The sequence below is a fragment of the Aplidium turbinatum genome, chromosome 7 (assembly GCF_918807975.1).
Source record: "Aplidium turbinatum chromosome 7, kaAplTurb1.1, whole genome shotgun sequence".
Taxonomy (NCBI): Eukaryota; Metazoa; Chordata; class Ascidiacea; order Aplousobranchia; family Polyclinidae; genus Aplidium; species Aplidium turbinatum.
The window spans coordinates 30,663,054-30,686,316 of record NC_137478.1 but is presented as its reverse complement, the minus strand read 5'-3'; the positions used below and the strand labels follow the sequence as shown (position 1 = coordinate 30,686,316).

Genomic DNA, 23,263 nt, shown 5'->3' with positions numbered 1-23,263 from the left:
ATAGGTTAACTAACTGAAAGGGATCAAGGAAAAGCATTTCAAAGTATGCAAAATATCACTCTGTACGTTCCAGGTATACTTTTCCTTCCGGATTGCGAGTGTTAAGAGACAACACTTGCTCTTGGAGATAAAATACATCATTCTTCAATCATTGTAGGAATGTTTTTCTCTTCTTTAAAAAGTTTTGTCATTTTTTGTCAAAAATGATTCTGTTTTTAGAGTCCGGGAATCGCGCAGGAACCGAAAATCAAGTTAGTAAATACAAACTGGCCGATATCATGATTTACTTATAACTTAGTCAAATCGAACCTAACCTGAACCCATTTACCGTAATGGTAAAAAAAAGTTTGAAATGGATTTACTATCTTAAAATAATAAGCCTATGTGGTTTATTGTCAAAGAGGTAGCCTATACTTCGCTTAGCCTGAGCCAGCCGGAGATTTATCGAAAGCAAAACATCTGCCAAACTGGGTAATCGGCCCTGCGTCTAAATCCTCAACAAGTAAGTTATGCGAAACTACCAGGAATATCAAGGCTTTGTCAGTCGGAGAATAAAGATTCAAAACCAACCAAACCAGGTCTACTACAATATATAAACGTCGTGCAATATACTGGAAAGTTAATTAAGTGCAAATAAATCATTTCAATAAAATCAAGTGCATTGATGTGTCGTAGCATGAGATACAGAATTTAAACGCCACATGAAATTTATCTCAATAAGTGTTCCAACAGAAAATGGATAAGAAGACGGATTCACCATGTTAGCATAATTATCACAAAGTGATTGAACAGGGGTGGGCAAAGTACGGCCTGCGCGCCTGATCCGGCCATATAAACAATTCTACAAAAATATTACCAGCAACAAATCACAATATCGTGCAGGTGCAGTTGTTGGGTTGGTCAGAAATGTAGTTTTTAGGTTAATTAAGTCCGCTTGTTAAATCAAAGAAAATAGACCGTAGTCAGTGAAGTTTGCCCACCCCATTATTTAACAAAAATAGTACGTATACGTCACAATTGCACGATCGATGTCAACGCAACAGCACTGTTAGCGCGAATTAAGGTGCAAAAACAATAAAAACTAAAGCAACAATACTGTAGAAACAATTGGACTAGTTACATCAGGGGCGAGAAAGTTATTCTTAAACGACGATGACTGTATGCAATTGTCTGAGAATCAAGTTGCTACAGATAATAGCCTACGTCTGCATGAAGACAAGTTCGACGTCAAGAATTAGAAGAAAAACACAAATCTGTGAGGCTTCGGTAAGCAAATGATTAAAAGGAGGCACATCTAGGTAAAGCTTTGGTAGACGTAGAGAGTTTGCATTTTTGAACCATAAACAAGCAAACAAAGTAACCTTAGCGGGTTTAACATAATGTATTTCACACAAAACAAAATATCTAACATAACGACTCAAACGTTTTCGACACGTACGTGTGTCCTCATCAGGAATTAAATCTGCAATATGTATCAAATGAAAAATCGTAAATGCGGCACATGTAGGTAAAGCCGTGACTCCTCATTAACTCTTTTGGACGCTAATTCGATAACTTTGCAACAAGAAATAATCTACAGTAGATTCCAATCTTCTTTGATCATATCCGAAGCTTTCTCACCAATCATGTAGCAAGGTGCTTGCAAGTTTCCTGACGTCACATCCGGCATGACCGAGGCGTCAGCGACCCGTAAACTTTTCACTTTGTAGACTCTGAAAGAAAACGTGATTTCGGATGAAGGCGACATTTTCAGTAACACTTTGACATCAACTAATAGGAAAAATCAATTTGTGAGAAATCCCCAGACACCAAATCAGTTGCTTTTACATTTAACGTCTGTAGACGTTGAGTCAATGTAAAAAAAACTACTGATTTTCTGCCTGGGTCAATCAAAGAGGGAATGGCATGCTTTGTACAGAGTTGAACAAAAGAACAGACTAAAATGGAAGAAAAGTGTAATGAAGTCAATTTTTGTGTCCACATTCAGGCATGTCATAAAATGTTTTGCCAAAAAAACGCGTGGCTTTGATGGGTGTCGAACCTAGTTCCTTTCGAGCGTCATACCAACGCTGAAGAAGCCCTGATATGATCCTTGCTCAAGAAACACCCTCAAGACACACACACACACGCCAAAACACACACGCTGACACACGCCCCATCGGTCTAACACTACCAAGACAGGCATGGGTGCGCCTCAACCGTCTCCGTACCGGCGTCGGGCTTTTCCGCTCAACCATGCACCAATGGGGAATGGCCTCTTCCTCCTCCAGTGAATGTGGTGCCGAGGAACAGACCGCAGACCATATCATCAATGACTGCTCCATCTTCAAGCCACTTAATGGAGTGGAAGGTCTACGTGTCATGGATGACGAAACCAACGACTGGCTGCTCTCTAGTAGCCTTCCAGTGTAGTCCGGGAACATCGTGAATCTGGGGTGGTAAAAGGATAAACCCTCGGCCCCAGACGCTCACACGACGACGACGACCCTCAAGACCTGACACTTTACAAAACGACGTTGAGATCAAGAGGAAGATCTACCAAGTACCTTAGGGGAAGCGGTTTCAACAAAACACAACAATGTGTATGTCTATATTAATCCGACCTTGCAAATATATCATTAAATGTTACTTTTTGTGTTTTACGTTTTGTGTTACGTTTTGGTGGGAGGTAGGGGCGATCGCCCTCCCCCAACTTAAATCTGACACTGCTGGCATCCACATCACTCTTCGCTAAAAGTCTCAACAACTTATGAAGATGAGGTTTGTCTGAGCTATGAAAATAAATACCAATACTTTAAACCGATATGCAGGCTCTTCCGAGACAAACCTCAATCTTTGATCAGCCACCGCCATTTCATCGTCTTCTCTCCCCATCTTCGCAGTACAGCAGGGATGGTAGTCGGTGAAGAGATGTTTTCTTACCATGCATTCGTAAAACTCGTCGCTCCTGGTACAACAAAATATGTTTCAATGAATTGACAAAATATATTGCAGCAATACATTGCTACAGCTGAAGGCTGTCGATTGGGTGAGAAGAGGAAGAAAATGTTAATAATCTACCTAACAACACAGCTTACCAAGCTATGCAGTCGCTAAAACATAACTACCTTGGCTCTTCTTCAGATTCACAAAGAGGAGAAACAAAAAACAGTTTAATTCCACGCGATTTAAAGGTTGGAGTTTGTTCCATTTTCTCCAAGATCCGGAACCCTAGAAAATTAAGACACAACTTAATCTCGTTATATCTATGTTTACGCCAGGTAGGTGGAAATTAATTCAGACAAGGAAGTCAATCTTTATGACAACATAAAGTGATGTTGGTAGTATGCGCTACCAAGGTAGAAGTAGTCTATTTCACAAAGGCCTTTTGCTGATCTTAATCCCCACAGAGGTGTGACCTGGTGACGATTGGTCGAGTATCCAAATTTTATCAGTGTTAACTTCCATTCCAAAATGCTCATAAAAGTTATTTTAAGGGGTGGCTATCATTTGGAGATCATCAGGAGTCTAGGAAGCAAACTGCAACTCATGGATTGTACTGTATGAGCAGAGGTTTTTGACTTTGCACAGAAGCGAGCAGCCCTACATCCATGTGACAGCGCATGTTGGCAATATGAAACTTGATGGAATCTTAGCTGTACTCTTTCTCATAGACAACTATAGATGTGCACTTTTGCACATTCCCCAATAACCATACAGAGCCTGGAACTACATATTCATTGCATACCTTTGACTAACGTGTCCAACCTGTAAGTTCTTTATCCTACTAGGCTTGTTTACGTTCTTACCTTTAACAAAATTATCCACATCTTCTTGATCGGACAAGTATTGCATATCAATGACAGGATAGTCTGTGTAGTTGCTTGATTTGAGACGGATCGATCCTTTGCTTTTGGGGTGGGATAATGTTGGGATTAGGTTGAAGTCACTAAACTTATCCTCATGCATTTCTTTAGTCCCCTCCGCCATAGAAATCATGTACTAAAACGTAGAAGTTGCAAAGTAGATTAAGTTGATTCAAAGCATGCAGACATTGAATAAATGAAGAAAGACGCAGTTCGTGGCAAGTACTGCCAGGCGTGCATCTTCAAACTTTGAGAGCATTTCAAAAGAATAGTTCATCCCGATCCAAGTATCACGATCAGATGTGTGCAAGAGCAGGAATTTTATAATATTTAGGAGCCAGCGTTTCATTTTTTCCGCCGGAGTCGGAATGGATAGGGAGTCTGTAACTCTCGTTAATAACAGATCCCGGATTGGAGCTGCAGTCTGGTGTTGATACTTTGATACTTGCCAGTTGATACTTTTAGCGTACAAATATTTACGCTGTACTTTTAATTGGCGCAGTGTTGTTATTTTTACTATTTCAATGGTTTTCTTTCTCAAGAAGTAATTTTTTATTTAAATTATGCTTTTCTTTTCATGACAGGAGATAGAGGAGGTATAAGTGTTATAGCATAAGTAAAAACAGTGAATTGTGGCTTATGGTTTACGCTTGAAGTCAAATTGGAGTTTGTAGTCAATAACCCAAAAATATTTTGAGCAGGAGTGGGGTTTGCAGTCACAGACTCCGGAGCTGGATTAGAGCAGTTCAGAAAACCTAACTTCGTGCACCTCTGTCACGCATATCTAGTTACAAAGGATAATGGTTCAATAAGCAATTGCTAAGTTTGTACCCGAAATAATATTCGCATGCACTATTGGTGATGACCACCATATAAGTTTCTTTATTCATATCCTTCTTTCAACGTCTGTAGATGTTGAAACTGTGTAAAATGGAAACTTTCGTGAGATGTGTAAACAGACCAGCAAAGGAGTTAAGCGCCCGACTCTCCGGGTGTACTTTAGCAACGCATTTCAAGGACAGCCTGCTTTCCATCTACTGCCGCCTAGTAGATGGAATACTTCCCCGGCAACATCACTTCAACGACAATCGGAAACTTCACTCTGTCAATCTCGGTTCTTGCTGACTTTGAACCACAGCCCAACGTAAGTGGTTCAAAGCTTCTACAAGTATGCGAAGCTGCCAGGAATAACCTTTGTCAGTCCGAGGATAAAGGTTCAAAACCAAAACAACCAAATACAAAGTAAAGTTCAAGTTATGAGAGCAGAATTGATTTCATGAAATAAAAAATGTTGGAAAAAATATCTCCGTAGGCCTATATCACAATACATCAATAGTTAGTTAGTTTTGAATCTTTATCCTCGGACTGACAAACCCTTGATTGGTTATTCCTGGTAGTTTTGCATGCTTGTAGAGGTTCTTGACGCAGGGCCGGTTACCAAGATTGACAGAGTGAAGTTTACGATTGTTGGAGTGTTGTTGCTGGGGAATTATTCCACCCATCAGGTGCCACTGAATGGAGAGCAGTCCTTAGAATGCGTTGCTCAAGCGCACACCCCGAGAGTCGAACCAGCGCGGCTTGATCTTGAAGCTATTCATTCACGAAGTCACGCGCTAACCAACTGAGCTATCGAGGCGGACCAATAGAATATGCTCAGACTTTATACCTCTGGTAACAAGTTCATGATGTCAAGTGCTTGATCGGTAGTTTGGTAATCGTCCACCTTGACTTGAAGCGACTGGAAGAAAATAATCATATCTGGCGCTTTTAATCTGAAACGAATGCAACTCAATCTGGCTTGTTAAAATTTCAGCTAAAATCATTGAAAATTGACTAAGAACCTATTTGCATACTAAGAGTGAAAATTTTGTTAAAAAAAGCCTTATGATTTAGAATGCCGTTACAGTTTAAAATCGCTAAAAGTTGTTTTGGAGTGAAACAGTCAAAAGTTAAAAAAATTTCATTATGATACACAAATAACTATTTACAGCTATGAAATAGCTCAAAAACCACTATGCTGTGTTAGGCTCCTTATATACAGTAATAATGCGTTTTTAGCTAGTGTACGATTTACTGCACTGAGGAGACTTTAAGGTTGAACCAGTGGCGTTCTGTCGGCAGTTACCATATCAGTGTGTATTTTAAGCTGATTTTAGAACGCAAGATATTCGAAGACCTCTGGTATATTTTAAGAAATTTTTATCCGAAACCCCCTCTATCCTGAAAATTACTTTTAAAAGTAGTGTAAGAACGTCGCATAAAATTTGCTGCATGCTTCATATTGTATTGACGTCACTTTTTGTTTATGGCATTCAAATTTCAAATATTTTTTGCTACTGTACTAAACTCGTTATAATGTTGTAAGACAGCGCAAATAGCTTTTCGGGTTTTGGCTTTGTCATAAAACACAGGAAAATGATCATTTCAATTTCGGAAAAAAAAGTATTTGGAAGCTCTGGTGTACAGACTAAGCAATATATTTACTTGAACATACGTCACTTACTCTTTGTCCTCGCCCAACTTCAAGTAGGTCATTGAATCCAATGTTGGGCTACCCAAGTCACCACTTCCATCGGTCAGGTACGAAAGGATGTTAGATAGAGAGAGCTGCGTGTTAATGTAAAGTTGATTGATTGATTGATTTGAATTTTTATCCTCGGACTGGGAAAGCTTCTTGCAGAGCTTAATCCTGGCAGTTTCGCATACTTGTAGAGGCTTTGAATCACTGACGCAGGCCCGGTCAGTGAGATTGACAGAGTGAAGTTTCCGATTTGTGAAGTCTTGTTGCCGGGGAACTATTCCATCCATTAGATGCCGCTGAATGGAGAGCAGTCCTTAACGTGCGTTGCTCAAGCGCACACCCCAAGAGTCGAACCAGCGCCGCTTGATCTTGAAGCTTCTTCGTTCCAGAAGTGACGCGCTAATCAATTGAGCTATCGAGCTATCGAGGCAGCAATTGAGCTAACCAGTGAAAAGTAACAATAATCATCCAGTAGCACAGACTGATACCATTTGGTGACAATTCTTATCTGATGCATTCCAAAATACGAGCAAAAACTCAAACTGCACTTTACCAAGCTGAATTCACAAGTTAGGCCTACTTCTGTAGTCTAAGTCAGCAGCCATATGCTAAGCAATCATAAGTCAGCAGCCATGTGCTCAGCAATCATCCACTTTCTTTCCATTGTACAAAACGTTCCCTTTTTAATTTTGTCTCATCACAGTTGCTTGAACTTGCAGACTGCAGTGACTTGAATTCTTCATAGCCTACCTTATATTTATATAAACCTTCGTGATCACCCCATTTCGTATAGAAACAGTCGAAAAGGTTGCTGAGATAACATTTACTCATCCTGCATATTACATCAAATTCAGTTTCTGCCCTCTAAAAACCTTAGCAGCCTGTTTCACCTTATTAGGATCACCAGAAGGAACTTATTCAAATAGAATCTATTTGAATTAATTAATACATCTTATTTGAATAAGAACCTTCTGGTGATCCTAACAAAAGTGAAATAGGCTGTTAAGGCTTTTAGTCAGTAGGCTAGTAACTGAATTTGATGTAATTCGCTCTGCATGGCATTTTTCCTTGGCATTGAGCATCTTTATGTAGTAGCCTAATAATAACATTTGTTGTTCAATCTTCGTATTATTTTTAGTGGCATTGTGTGCCAGTAGGTAGCTAAACCTAAAACATAGTCTGTCTTGTAAAAGTAGAAATTACGTTTTTTTAACACTAATGTGTTAAAAAAAAGTTTTAACACTGTAACGTTTTTTCCTTAAAGGGCAAACGCCGCCCCAGATCATTTTTCCGTTAAATATCGCCAAGTGAGGTTGCTCAAAACGTTGCGCCAGCTGTTACAGAGGGCATTGGATTGGGTTTAAATTGCGTGTATAGATGTGTTTTGACTTAAACAGCTTTTATTTATATTGGCTACGCTCAGTCAGCTGATCGTGTTGTTATATTCTTTAGATACGAGAGCTTTATGAAGTTCTGCTCATGTATTCGTCACAACACGTTTGGAGTTTTCTTTATGCTGTAGGCTACAGAGGCGTAGCAACCACCCTCCGAACCCTCCGATCGGAGGGGGCCCCGCAAGGAATGAGGGCCCCACCGCCCAAGTTTTTGGAAAACTATCGAAATACAGGATATAGGCTAACCATGTGGTCACAAACGCGCACGCGAAATAGCTGAGCTTATTGGTATTGAGCAGGTGTTTTCAAAAAACACGGTAGGCTACGATGTAAAAAGAGAATGTTTGGTTACGAATGTGCTGATGATTCGAGTCGTTTTTCTGCTGAAGAAAAATTCAAATCTCAATTTTTTCTTGTTCTCACTGATCAGGGTCATGTATTGTTTCTTTGCGCTCTGACCAACTCGTGGAGTGGTACAAGTTGTTTGAATTTCTGTAAGTTACAATGCTAACAGCCTGAAGAAGTGTCTCAGAGAAAATGGTTGGGTTGGTTGGTTTTGAATCTTTATCCTCGGACTGACAAAGCCTTGAATGGTTATTCCTGGTAGTTTCGCACACTTGTAGAGGCTTTTGACGCAGAGCCGGTTACCGAGATTGGCAGAGTGAAGTTTTCCTATTATTGAAGTGATGATACCAGGAAATTATTCCAATCACTAGGTGTCACTGAATGGAGAGCAGTCCTGAAATGCGTTGCTCAAGCGCACACCCCGAGAGTCGAACTTGCGCCGCGTGGTTTTGAGCGGGCACGTAACCACTAAGCTAATGGGGCGGACAATGGAAGTGGACAATCACTGCAAAAAAATTAAAAGAAGATTGGGAGACATTGATGCCAACGAACTAATAATGGAATTGAATCGTTTTATTTATGTCATCGAGAAAGAGGGAGGCCTTGTCACGGCAAGCATTTTTTTAATGTACAAGAACAGCCTTCAGGATATATATCCGAATCTTTGCATTTGCACCAGAATTCTTCTGACCGACCACACCAGTTACTGTCGCCAGTGCTGAAAGGACCATCAGCAGAATGAAACTGATCAAGAATATCCTGCGCTTAACCATGACAGATGACATAAGTTACTTTCTGCTCTTTTCTTGCAATTACCATCGAAAACAACGTTGCCAAATCCCTGGACTAGACTATGACCTATTACAATTTGCGCAGAACAAGGCTCTAAAGAAGCGCTTTGCGTTATTATGGAATCTATGTCCAGTGTCCACACTGTCACTGTAGACTAGGGTGACTTGTTTTTGAACTTTTTTTTTTAATTCTCTCGGGGTAGTGGGGAAATGGTGCCAATGAGTGAGAAAACGCTCATGACAAAATTTGAGATTCGTAACAAATTGTCTTCAGCCTCCTCATGGGGCTCAAAAATCGAAAAATGGGGTCAAAAACGCAATTTTTCCAAAAAATTAAAAAAATATTTTGCAAAAATATTTTTAGTTTGGGTAGATACAATATTGTTTAGATATATCTAATTGACCCAAGAAAAAAATTGGAGTCATTTGAACTATTCCTTCAGCTTCCTCACAGCTTCTGAAAAATTTCCATTTTGCTGAAAATTTCGAAAAATCATCCATTTAGAACAGACACTCCTTTGTACCAAGACAAACTACAAAATATTCAAAATCAAGGAAAGAAGCTATTTGATATTGCTGCTTGCAAATGTTAAGATTTTACATTTTGCACATGTTCTGCTTCTAAAAAAGTGCCCTGTAAGGAGCAGGACTTCTTGATTGACCAGCGCTCAATAGAAAAATGATTATTTTTGGTATTGACCACCGAGAAACGATCAGAGTTAGAAAAATGAATCAGCGGAAAAACAAACGGAAACAGTGCCAAGCAGCACAGCCAAATCAATAAGTTGAACGCAGGATTGAACTGGCTTCATCATCGTCTGAATGTGACACAGACACATCGGTAACATGTGAAGATAGTGATGCATTAACTTGTGAAGAAGAGCTTGCTGACCATGAGAATATTTTCGGTAAAAGCAACCAAAAGAGAAATCGGAGTCTCTCATCTGTAGCTCCAGTGTGCGACAGAGCAGGCGTGTCTGACAGAACAGCAGCCTTTATTGCAAGCTCATTGTTGCTGAACATTGGGGTGATAAGTAAAAATGATGACAGCTCTGTTATAGATCGACATAAAATTCGTCGAGAAAGAAAAAAAGGTCCGCAGAGAAGCACAAAGCTCTAGTGATGCAGATTTTGATTCCACATTTGCCATTTATTATGATGGGTGCATTGATGAAACACTTATAAATGTAAAAAAGGCAGCAAGTGTTCAAAATCACTGGTTAAAGAAGAATATATACGTATGTTGCAAGAGCCTGAATCAAAGTTCATTGGCCATGTCACTCCGGAATCTGGTTCTTCAAAAAATATTTTGAGAGCTATTATAAAATTCTTTACTTCTAACACATCCAATTTACATTTAACATACTTGAGAGCAATTGGTTGCGACGGAACAAATGTCAATACAGGCACAAAAAATGGAGCTGTTGCACTGTTGGAAAGAGCGGTTGGCAGGCCATTACAGTGGTTAATTTGCCAACTTCATGGGAATGAATTGCCTTTAAGGTATTTAATTCAACAACTGGATGAGAAAACAAATGGACCAGGTGGATTCATGGGAGAAATTGGCCAAGCATTGCGAACAAGTTGCTGTTAACGTTTAATTTCGCGCAATTGTAACAGAAACTATAGAAGTGGTTTGTGATGACCTAAGCACTGACCAAAAGTATCTACAGTATTTGAAATCCATCGAGCAGTATCAAAAACCACTGTGAATGATCCTGTATTTCAACGTAATCCTGGAACAATATGTCATTTACGCTGGCTGACGACAGCAAAGAGAATTTTGCGTCTCTATGTGACAAAATCCAACCCATCTGGCATTTTAATTCTTCTGGTAGAATTTCTTATGAAAGTATATACACCAATGTGGTTCAAAATAAAATGCAATCCATCTGCTACACATGGTGCTAAGCACATGTACGAAACAATTAAGAGAACACGCTGCCTGCCAATAGAAGTCAAACAAATCGTTCTTCCAGTGATGCAAAGAAATGGATATGTCTATCCAGAAAGTGTTTTGTTATCCATGGTTGCTGACGACAGTAAAATTATCCGGGAACTTGAATTGAGAAAAGTTTTGCGTGCCCCAAACTGATGGCAAAACGAAACAGCAGTGTGCGAGGTTTTGAAATTCCAATCATAAATTTTTACACCACGGCATTTCATGAATTAATTCACTGGCAAAACGTTGATCTCACACCACCACCTTTGCTGCAAGATGTAACAGATGACGCAATGTGCAAAGCAATCAGTCAAGGAACTCCACTACCGGTGCCAAGTGAGCTCTTCAAAATTCCCTGCCACACACAAGCAGTGGAAAGAATGATAAAGTTGGTAACGGCAGCATCCAGCAAAGTTTGTGGTCAAGAAAACAGAGACGGTTTCATTAGAACAACGTTACTGAGCCGAAAGTTAACGCCGGAATTTGACAATAAAAAGCAATTTAACATTTGAACAGAAAATTTAGCACTACTGTGTTCAACATTGCTGTAGCCTAAGTTTTTGTTAATTTTTTTGAATGCCTTGTGTGTTGTTTTTGAATTCGTTGATTGTGTTTTTGTTGAAAACCTTGATTGGGTTGTTGATATAATTTCGCTGGTTTGAATCGCGTTCAGAAGCCTTGCTGTTTGCTATTGTAACCTTTAGTAACTGCTGTTGTTACTGTGTATTATCGTTCTTCAGGGCATTACCAAAGTCTTCATTTGAAACATCATGTGTTAATAAGTAAAAGTTACTTTTACCTTCAAACAGCAACAGAAACATGTATTGTTCTATCAATTTTTTATCAAAGCTTTCGTTGTGACAACCATGGCTTCATCAGTGATGTAAATTCAAATAAAAAACGTCACTTTTTCCTACCAAATTAACCCAATTTCATTAAAAATGACGCAACAGCGCAGGGCAGGTCTATAAAGAGAAATACAATGACGTTTTATAGCTGGCAAAATGTCTAACGCAATTATGTATCATGTATAGCCACCCACAAAAATGCGAATATTTCAGCAAAATGGAAATTTTTCAGAAGTTGTGAGGAAGCTGAAGGAATAGTTCAAATGACTCCAATTTTTTTTCTTAGGTCAATTAGATATATCTAAACAATATTGTATCTACCCAAACTAAAAATATTTTTGCAAAATATTTTTTTAATTTTTTGGAAAAATTGCGTTTTTGACCCCATTTTTCGATTTTTGAGCCCCATGAGGAGGCTGAAGACAATTTGTTACAAATCTCAAATTTTGTCATGAGCGTTTTCTCACTCATTGGCACCATTTCCCCACTACCCCGAGAGAATTAAAAAAAAAAGTTCAAAAACGAGCCACCCTACTGTAGACCTATGTAGGTCTATACACACTGCACAGTGGTGGCCGCAGCTAATGTAAAAGTTAGCTTTCAACAAAGAAATCAGCGGATTTCCAACAAATTTACTTTCGCTAACGAGTCCGCTAAAATTTCTACTGTAAATATTAGCGAAAATGCTAATCCGCTAACCAAAGCGTTAGCTTCGCAAACTATACATAATAGCCTACAATATTACTATACATAATATGAACCCTGCATGTTGTGTAAAATAAATACCACATTCCAGTTTCTGCGTTGGAAGGGGCCCCGGACTTATGTTCGGAGGGGGCCACGTTCTTCGTTGCTACGGCCCTGATGCTGTACAATGAATTTCAGCATAAAGCAACAACTCACAGCGTCCAAAAGCAGTGGCGTAGCCACAAAGAAAATGATAGGGGGGCAATAGCAACTGTTGGGAGACAAAGAATTTAATATTTGAAATAAAGAGTTTATTTAAAAATGTAGCTACTAAATGAAGCTAAACATTTATGAAATGTCATTCAACTTGCAATACCATGTTATTAAAATGTTAAAATAGCATTAAAAACTATTTTCTTGGGAAATAAGATAAAGTTGGGAGAGCAATTACTCACCCAAATCTTCACGGCCATGTCCCTGCCCACAAGTAATTAAACGCAAACCCACGGAACCAAGCAAAGCAACAAGAGCAATTAAATTTCCAATGGGAAAGTCAAAAAAGACAATTACTTACCAAACAAGAGGAATTGAAAAGTTGTCTCAAAAATTTCAAACTTAAAAAATAACCTTAGAAAAACTAAACTGCACCCAGTAGGATTTGTATTCAAAGAAGCTTTGTGGCCTATAGGTTAACGGCAAGACTGTGACATTATCAGAATTTGTGATTATGTTTTTAGAATTTTTGAAATAACCATAATTTTGCCTTTAATTTGTGATAGATTCGATTCTTTTTTTCAGTGTTATGCTTGATATAAGATTGTTGTGTATAAAGATTATACCACAACTAGCAAAGTGGCCCAGCTAGTAGAGTGCCGGCATCTAAGCCAGTATCAATAGGCCTCACTAAGAGATCCCTTTGTCATACCAAACACCTTGTAGGCTACAAATGTAATCTACACGTTTTAGCACTTTGCACTCATAGATAAAGGCACTAAATGTGTTTGCGTTGTAAACCTTTGAGAGCAATGCATTATCTGCGATGAAAAAACATCAGGGTAACACAATGCATAAAACAAATCACAGTTTAATTGGTTCTAATTGACTCAAGGCAAACAAACGACTGATTTCGACTTCGTTTCAGTACCGGTACGCACAATCGAATTTACTGCAACTTTTGACTCTGCCCCGACAGCTCAGTTGGTTAAATTAAGGGCCCAACAAAGCAGCGCTGGTTTGGCTTTCGGGATGTGTTAACTCAAGCAACGGATTCAAGGACTGCTCTCTATTCAATGGCACCTAGTGGATAAAGTAGCTTACCGGCAACAAGACTTCAGTAGTCAGAAACTTCACCCTGTCAATCTCGGAGACCGGGCCTACGTCAGTGATTCAAATCGTCTACATGTAGGCGAAACTGCCAGGATTAAGCTCTCAAAGAAGATTTCTCAGTCCGGGGATGAAGATTCTCATAATCAAACAATCAACATACGTTTGACACAAAACATTTATGACGTACAACTTACAAGGTTTTCAGGAGACAGCACGTGACCTTCCATACTTTCCTTGCTCTGTAAGGCAACTACAAGCATGACGTGATCTTGTAGGTTCGACCCAACACCAGGAAGGTCAGCTACCACAGGAATCTAAAGTAAGATGACTGAGCTACAATATGGACAATGTATACCATGCTGTCCTGAATAGGCTACAGGATATAGCCTAGTGTACTATAATCTGTTATGAGTTTCAAGACGAAACTTCATCATCAAGCAACTTTTCATCATCACAACTTTTAGCTTGTGGTACAGTGTGGTATCCACCGCAGAGAGAAAGCCTTCCACTAAAACCCAGGTGTCAAGCTTGCAAGTGCGTTGCATCGAAATATCTTCTTTAGTAGAACATGCAGCTACTACAATAGGCTTTTTAACTTGTAAATAATTAATTAATTGCAGCTACTTGCAATTATTATTAATCTAAAGAATTTGGTAACATAGACACAGTTCGACAAAGCTAAAAATTTCATAGACAAAGCTAAAATTTGTCATACAGCATGTTCTCTATTTTTTCCTTTAATAACAGAATAAAGAATGCAACACTGAAAAAAGTAACTAATCAAAACAATTCAATGTAAAATATCTTCGACAAATTCTTTAAAGCAACCAGTAGCCTACTTCACCCGCACCTTGTTGTCCTTGAGATGATCTTGAGGTCCAATCCCAGATAACATGAGAAGATGAGGAGTTCCAACAGCCCCACCGCTTATTATCACTTCTTTGCTCGCTTTAACTTTGTATGTTTTACCTTCTCGAACAAACTCGACGCCTTCAGCTTGTGGGAGGTCGCCAGTGCTGGTTTTGAACAAAACTCGAGTGACGTGAGCGTTTGTTATGACGTGGAGGTTCTTTCTGTGGAGATAACATGAAAAAAATCGAACAAGAATTATGGGTCGGTACATTCTTCACGGATATACTCGATGAATCAATCGATGTGCAGATAAGAATAGAAGATTAAGTAGCCTACTGGTTCAACTTGAGCATTTCAATCAACTAATCAACAGTTTATTGGAGTTCAAAACAGTGTGAAAAGTCACCCAAGAGTTTTAATGAACAAGTAGACCAAATAGGCAGCTGACAACCTGAAAATGGATGCAGTTCAACTGCATCAAGTAGTTCTTGGTAAACATGCTTCCTTTGGGTGTGTGTGCTTGAACAGCCCCCGCTAGATCAGTGGTTACGCGCCCGGATCAAGATCACACAGCGCTGGTTCGACTCTCGGGGTGTGCGTTTTAAGCAACGCACTTTCAGGACTACTCTCCATTCAGCGGCACCTAGTGAATGGAATAATTCCCCGCCAACAACACTTCAACAATCGGAAAACTTCACTCTGCCAATCTCGGTAACCGGCCCTGCGACAAAAGCCTCTAAGAAAGAGAAACTACCAGGAATAACCAATCAAGAGTTTGTCAGTCCGTAGACAAAGATTCAAAACCAAACAACCAACAGCTCACTATTTGGCTCAAAATCAACAATAACGTCCAGGAATCGTTTAAAGTTTCCTTTCACTCAGGAGCTTTTTTAGACTTGGAGTATTCTTTTCATCAAACAAAACACATCACATTTCTAATTGTTGCAATATAGTCATTATATGTCAATAAATGTTGCTGACCAACTACTTCTGATGAGTAAATGGATACAGAAGTACATCTGTTGAACATCGTACGTCGTACAAAGTACATCTCATTGCATCTCAACAATAGTTGAACAATGAACAAACCATTGCATAATAAATAAATTAACTTGGTTTCAAATTGGGTGTTTTCGCGATAAAACCAACAACCTTTGATGAGCAAATGGATACAGGAAAGCAGTAGCCGCACTCTCTCGCTTCCCATCCACTATTGTGCTCTGAATGCGAGAAAATCCTTCATCTTCAATTCCATTATAGTCGATGTTCTTGTATCCTGTCACAATTATTGAACTTATTTTAACAAATATACCAAATTAAAAACTAAGCCATCATCACCATCCAAACTGTCAATTAGTACAAGGATAGTCGTAAAGTGATGATAAAGTAAAATATAATAAGTTGTGAAGTATAACCATAGTCGTTAAGTACAAGAATTATAATTAAAATCTTAGAATTAGATCTTTTCATGCACGTCTTTAACCATTAGGGTTTTGCCACCTTTTTGTTTTGTTGGTTTTGTTGCTGTATTTCTTTTTCACAATATCCTTTCGTCTGCATTCCGACAAAGAAAAATAAATTGAATTGAATTGACCAAATCACTGGTTTAATCAATCATACTAAAATATGACAATGTGCGATACCTAAATCCTTTCCAGCTTCCACAAACCAATCTGCAGCTTCATGTTCTTTACGGACACCAACATTCAAGTATCCATCAAATCCATGATACTTTGAATTCTCAAATTCTTTGTCATTCATCCTTTCACTTTTCTTAAAATATGGAAGAACATCTTCATAGCTCCATCCGTTCAACCCCAGTTTACTCCAAGAATCATAATCCTTAGGACTTCCTCTTGTGTACACCATGTAGTTTATAGCACTTGAGCCCCCAAGGATTTTTCCTCTGGGCCAAGAGCTTCTCTGAAATAGAAGTTCATAGCATTAACAGAGACAGTTCACTCGACTATAGGCCTAAATAGCAAATTAAATCGTAAATAAAATTATAAATCGCACAGTGGGTTTACCAAACTGTTTATACATTTGAGCAAATTTTTAACAACTGAATGGCTTCTGTGAGGGATTTACAATGTCATGTGATAAACTAAATGTTTTTGTTCAATGCTTTGTGCTGACGAATTTTAGCTTGTACCATATGTGATCTTACCCTATCTTTCAGGTGATAGCTTGAATATTTGTGTGGCTCAGTGACGTATTTCCAATCAAACTGAGATTTTAGAAGCAATGGCATAAATGCAGGAATGCTCACAATGGGATTAAGAGGGGCTTCCCCTCCTGCTTCTACAAGAAGAACTCTGAAAGGTATTTACTCTATAAAAACTTAAAACAGTAGCAGTGAAACTATTGGCTATTGCTTGTAAATCTGGGCACAATGGTCAAGCCTGTTATTTTAACCAAAAGTTGAACGAAGCAGACTATACAGAAGATAGCTTGTATGATAGTTTTGAGATTAGCGACGTATGAGCTATAAATAAACTATAGCTTAGGAGCAAAAACAAAACACAGTTTGATTGCTTTAAGCATTAAATGTAATCGTAGTTCGTAATACTGATACATCAAATGTAATCGTAATTGTAAATGTAATCGTAATACATTAAATGTAGCCTACATAATAATCATGCTTTTATTTGCGCCCATTGCGATGACATACAGAACATCGCAATCACAGATGCGATACAACAGACGACGAAGCAGCGAAGTGACGTATAGTCTTCGAGTCAGCTGCTCCCCTTATTTTGGCTTGCCAACTCTGTGTCTTCTGCCGAAACACAACCGCATACTCTAGAGCGGTGTCGAACCCACGTCCGTTCGTACGGCCCGCAGATGTTCTCACCACTCAGCTATGCAGCCATCAGTAGAATAGGCTCATACATGCATAAAATAAATGAAATAAAACACCATTTTAACTTACTTAATTTTTGGTATTTCAGACAAACGATTTGCAATCACACAGCCAGTGGTTCCAGCTCCAACTAAAAATATCAATTACCGTATAGTTATTACTATCTGAAGCCTTTACAAATTGTTTCACCTAATGGATCATCAGAAGGTCTTATTCAAACAGAATTTGTATAATTATTTCAAATAGAATTTGTAAATACAATTTGTAAAGGCTTCAGATAGTAATAACTATATTTGATTTAATTCGCTCTGCTTTGCTTTTTTGCTTGGCATTGAGCACTTTTTGTAGTATTAATAGTTTTCATTGTTTCAATTACCGTATATATATAATATAAATTGTTTTGTATGTTTAAAATTATCAATTCAATTAATCTTTTTTTGTAGCGTAACCTATGTTTGAACATTATTTTATTATGAAATCAAAATTACAGAGATTGTGACAATGGTAGGATTGAAAGGTTTTCAGTCACGTATTAATAACAGTGGGCTAAGAAGACTGAAGTTATTTGTTAGTAGAAAACAGATAGGCCGAACTGTCATCACTGTTCAAAAATGCCTGTAGGCTACAATAAACCCATTGGCTAATAAAAAGACGAAAACAATAATTTTATGAAATCGATGAAAATTTAAAAAGAATTGTCACTAAAATTATGCAAAACTTAACTATGGCTTCATAACAATGCCCAACTTGTGTAGCCTATATTTTGCCGTGAAAAACGATTATACTTCACCTACCTACGATAAAGTCATATTCTTGCAATGGTTCAGATATGCTGATAGAATTATACCAGTTTAGCATGTAAGGAATGCATAAAGCAATTGCTACTACAATCAAAATTGACTTGAACATTACAAAAATTAGGCTAAGCTGCTGTGGTCTATTTACAGCAAATCTTCACAGTGATAGTGCTTTAGATACAGTAGGCTAAGTTTTGCTAAAAATTTATTTTTATTACAAAAATCAACAAAGGAAGTTGCAGGTGATCCTCAAAATCATCCAGGGCCCTGACCCAAATTTACCCCTTGTCAGTAGACAGTAGCCTACTACTGCAGCTACTACATTCTTCATCTTTGATAACGCGAATAAGATTTGGCTTGCTCATTGTCGTTACCGGCTTCTTTCTTGGCTGCTGACGAACGCCGTTTGATTGGAATTATTCCATTCAATATAGGTGCCGCTGAATTGAGATCAGTCCTGAAATGCGTTGCTCTAGCGCACACCACCAGAGTCGAACCAGCGAAGCGTGGTCTTGAGCCGGGCGCGTAACCTCTGAAGACTGAAGTATTTCTTTGTCTGATATATCCTATTTATAGAAAGGCATAATTATCTCCGATTCCATGACACGTGTTTTGCTATTTAGAATGAGTTGCTTTTTTATTTTCACAGCCTACTTTATGATCACATTATTACCTCGACTCGACTTTATCCGATCGCCATTGGAATTTGCCTTCACGTATTTTGTTCTGATTTTCTGTGCTGCATAAACTATAGTTTTTGCTTGAAGGCTTTTACGCTATTGATAAGATTTCGGCTAGGCCTACCACACTCGATACGGAGTTAAAATTCATGCTAGACCTACGTATGTAACAACCATATATTTACCGCTACTATAAGCTAACTTCCAATCAATCACATAATACCGATTACGTGAGAAGTAGACTGCACGTATAATATTGTTCTGTTCCAGCTGAAATGTCACAAACTTTACAACACAGGAAATCGTGATTATGTTTAAAAATTACTTTTTCATTTATCGTCAATTTCGTGCAATTAGGCTTGGAGAAAGCCGGGGTAAAACGAATATGCTAATTTTAAAGTAGCCTATATTCTATTTGAGTAAACAAATCTGATATCACGGATCTATTGCGTTTTTTTAATTGACATGTCAGTTGTCACGTAACAACCACTGCCCAGAGTATGAGACTTTGTGTTGTTCTTTATTTATTTACAAAAAAACTTTTATTCCAGATGTCCGTTTTACCTCGGCCTGGAGCAAAACGGACATGGTAGGTCTACGACCACTTTATCTCGTGGTTTATTTTGTTAGTTAGTTTTCAAGTACAAGCAATTTTTTATGAACTAATTAAAATGAACATCCATAAATAAGCCAGGTTTGGTAACGAGAAAATTTATTACAGGCTAACTTAAATGAAGCTTTCACCGCAAAAAAAAAGTTTTTAAGAAGTCTTATTCAAAAAAAAATTGAACTGTTTGTCAAACAGTGGCAACAAATATATCTTCGCTGTTTCAGGTTTCCAGAACAGACCAGACTACCACTTATCTGTTAGAAAACAGCTTCCAGGTTAAGCACAACTACTGTCCCTTTTAGGCTGTGTTGCAAGTGATATAACTATGTCCGTTTTGCCCCAAACAAGCTACCTAAGTCTGCCATTACCTGCAAGACTAAAATATACAGAAAGTTCATTATTCGTAGGATAGTGAAGTGATCTATTGTTCTCAAAATGTTAAAAGCTGAATAAGACGCTAAAATTTTCACAAAACACCTGAATATAAGTGGACAAGTTTTTATTATTATTATTTATTTGCGTCAGACAAAGTTGATCATTAGAGTTGTTCAAAAAAATACACTATTTTGTCGAATTTCAGTGGGGACCCCCTGGAATTGTTAGGTTGCATCTAAAAACCCAACAAACCAAATCTGAGCACGTTTGGTTCAGTATTAACCGTGCAACGTCAATTTGAAAATTTAGATTTTGGTTAAAATTTTCGAAATTTTTTTTACCCCCCTGAAAAAAAAAATTTTTTTTAACTTTTTTTGCATTGCTTGCAATGGAATAGCTGTAAATAAACCTGTTGACAGTTTAAAAGCGAGTAGTCATGGTATAAATGTCACATTTTAACAATAGTTGTGAGGTTGTTTTATGCAAAAAATGGCTTTTTTGCATGTTTTCATGAACTTCGGATAAGTTGTTGAATGTTGATATAATTGTGTGAATATTAACTGCACTATTTTTTTGATCTTTCACATCACAGATCATTGTGAGTTGTCTCTCTCTTGTATAACATTATGTTGAACTTCAAGTCTTGTGTGTAACTGATAAGCTGCAGTCAACTAATTTTTTTGGACTTTCTCATTTAGATATTATTCTGAAACAAAGATTTGCATTGGTGAAAAGTGATAGCTAGAGTTTGTTCCTGATTGCATAATTACTGTAGAGTGCTGTAATTCTTCAAATTTGTTTACCTGCTGCCATGCATTCCACACGTTCAAAAGATGTGGAAGTATTTTTAATCGGAAAGCCCAAAGATCAACCATTCTCTCTCAGTTACAATTGCCAACAAAGAGAGCTGTTTTACAAAAGTTTTTTTTTTTCTATTTAAAAACTCAGAGAAAGCCAAGACAGGATGCTGTGGTCACTACATGCAGTGAGGTTGAATTCCTGTGAAAAAAGATCTCTGGAGGATCCACACCTGAATATCCCTGTTTTCAGACCAAGAAAACAATCAAACTAAAACTGAACAAACTGTGGAACGAGCACAGGAAAATTGAAGCACAGGCTCGTAAACATCCCAAACAAGGTAATACGAGAAAAGATCGGTTTGGCGCTGATTTGGATACCCTTTTTGATACAGCAAAAGCAAATATTAAAGAAAAACTTAATGAAGAAGACTATGCTTTCGTGAAAGATCAACAAGGCCAGCGAAAGTCTACATTTGGATGCAAAGCTAAAGCATTGGAAAAACGCCTTCTGCGGAAAAGAGCAGAAGAAGTTGAACTGGGAATGAAAAACAAATCGGTGAAGGAGATGGAAGTATTAAATTCTGTGGAGACTGACCTTGATTTCCTAAGCAGCAGTGATACTGATGCCAGTTCAAGCTGTGTGAGCACAGAGAAGATTGGGAAGGTACATCCAACATCCCAGCGAAACCACAATTTGTTTCCTTAGAAGTGCCAAGGCAGATAACTAAACTGCCACAAGTCATAGCAGCTGCTGATCGCCATAAGATCTCAAGTAATGCAGCCAAAACATCATTTAATGCATTACTTGCGATCTTATGGCGATTCAATTTTCCTGTGCTCATTCCACAGTTTGTTCAGTTTTAGTTTGATTGTTTTCTTGCTCTGAAAACAGGGATATTCAGGTGTGGATCCTCCAGAGATCTTTTTCCACAGGAATTCAATCTCACTGCGTGTAGTGACCACAGCATCCTGTCTTGGCTTTTTCTGAATTTTCAAATAAAAAAGAAACCTTTGTAAAACAGCTCTCTTTGTTGGCAATTGTAACTGAAAGAATGGTTGGTCTTTGGGCTTTCCGATTAAAAATACTTCCACATCTTTTGAACGTGTGGAATGCATGGCAGCAGGTGAACAAATTTGAAGAATTACAGCACTCTACAGTAATTATGCAATCAGGAACAAACTCTAGCTATCACTTTTCACCAATGCAAATCTTTGTTCCAGAATAATATCTAAATGAGAAAATCAAAAAGATTAGTTGACTGCAGCTTATCAGTTACACACAAGACTTGAAGTTCAACATAATGTTATACAAGAGAGAGACAACTCACAATGATCTGTGATGTGAAAGATCAAAAAAATAGTGCAGTTAATATTCACACATTGTATCAACATTCAACAACTTATCCGAAGTTCATGAAAACATGCAAAAAAGCCATTTTTTGCATAAAACAACCTCACAACTATTGCTAAAATGTGACATTTATACTATGACTACTCGCTTTTAAACTGTCAACAGGTTTATTTACAGCTATTCCATTGCAAGCAATGCAAAAAAAGTTAAAAAAAATTTTTTTTTCAGGGGGTAAAAAAAATTTCGAAAATTTTAACCAAAATCTAAATTTTCAAATTGACATTGCACGGGTAATACTGAACCAAACGTGCTCAGATTTGGTTTGTGGGGTTTTTAGATGCAACCTAACAATTCCAGGGGGTCCCCACTGAAATTCGAGAAAAAAGTGTTTTTTTGAACAACCCTATATGATCATATCCAAAACGAAATAATGCACCAACTGCAAATGCACAAAAGTCACAGAGACCACTTTGGATGTCGTCAGTAAGAGCTCACTAAATATCTACTGTTACAAACTTACGTACAATGAGCGTTGGAAGAGTTGAAAGTATTCAGAACGATAAAAACAATCAGATGACATCAGGTCTGATATAAAGCGATTTGAGGAGTGGATGCAACGGTTGATAAACGAAAACATGTTTTTCCTCAATAAAGCATCAAACGTTGTTATATTATTCATTACTTGATATTCACGGGCACTGACATAACGAGGCAAATCGTGCAATATCCTAAAAGAATCATGGTAAGCAACACGTAATCGTTTTATACTGGAAGATCTAAACTTGTTCCACAACTGGGATGCGTAAAACGACATACAATAAGAGCGAAATACAATGTTTTTTACAGTGGGTGAGCATTTAGAAAATGAGATTTATATCAAAGAGCCGAGAATAACTATTTTAACTAATTTTTCGCCGAGTGTGGGACAAGGCTTCTGATTTTTTGTGTGGAATATTCGTTCTAGTGTTTCCAAAAGATAGAAGAAAAAGTTTTATTTTTATCTGTAGTCTTTTTTTTCAAAAATGCAATTGTCCGTTTTTCCCGGCTTTTCCTATTGTCATTTTATCAATGCGCGTTTTTCCAGGATTAAGGATGAAACTAACTTAGCAAGAAAAACATGGCCCAAAAACAAAATTGGAAAAATTAACTCTGATAGATAGCCAACTTAAAACACTAAGTTCTGCATAGTGGCCAGGTAAAAAAAGCACTGACCCTGTCACACAGTACCAAACTAAA

General features: G+C 37.9%; 1 protein-coding gene across 1 annotated transcript; it reads right to left on the bottom strand.

The window, feature by feature from the left end:
* Window positions 1-1,573: 1,573 nt before the first annotated feature.
* Window positions 1,574-18,323, bottom strand: LOC145773931 (L-sorbose 1-dehydrogenase-like). Its single transcript, XM_082585056.1, has 13 exons — window positions 18,209-18,323; window positions 17,484-17,544; window positions 16,719-16,866; window positions 16,195-16,474; window positions 15,704-15,827; window positions 14,550-14,772; window positions 13,894-14,013; window positions 6,349-6,452; window positions 5,512-5,617; window positions 3,789-3,981; window positions 3,108-3,210; window positions 2,828-2,947; window positions 1,574-1,712 (listed from the first exon to the last, which is right to left on the bottom strand). The coding sequence occupies exons 1-13, from the start codon at window positions 18,321-18,323 to the stop codon at window positions 1,574-1,576; spliced, it is 1,836 nt and encodes a 611-aa protein (XP_082441182.1).
* Between the last annotated feature and the right edge of the window lie 4,940 nt (window positions 18,324-23,263).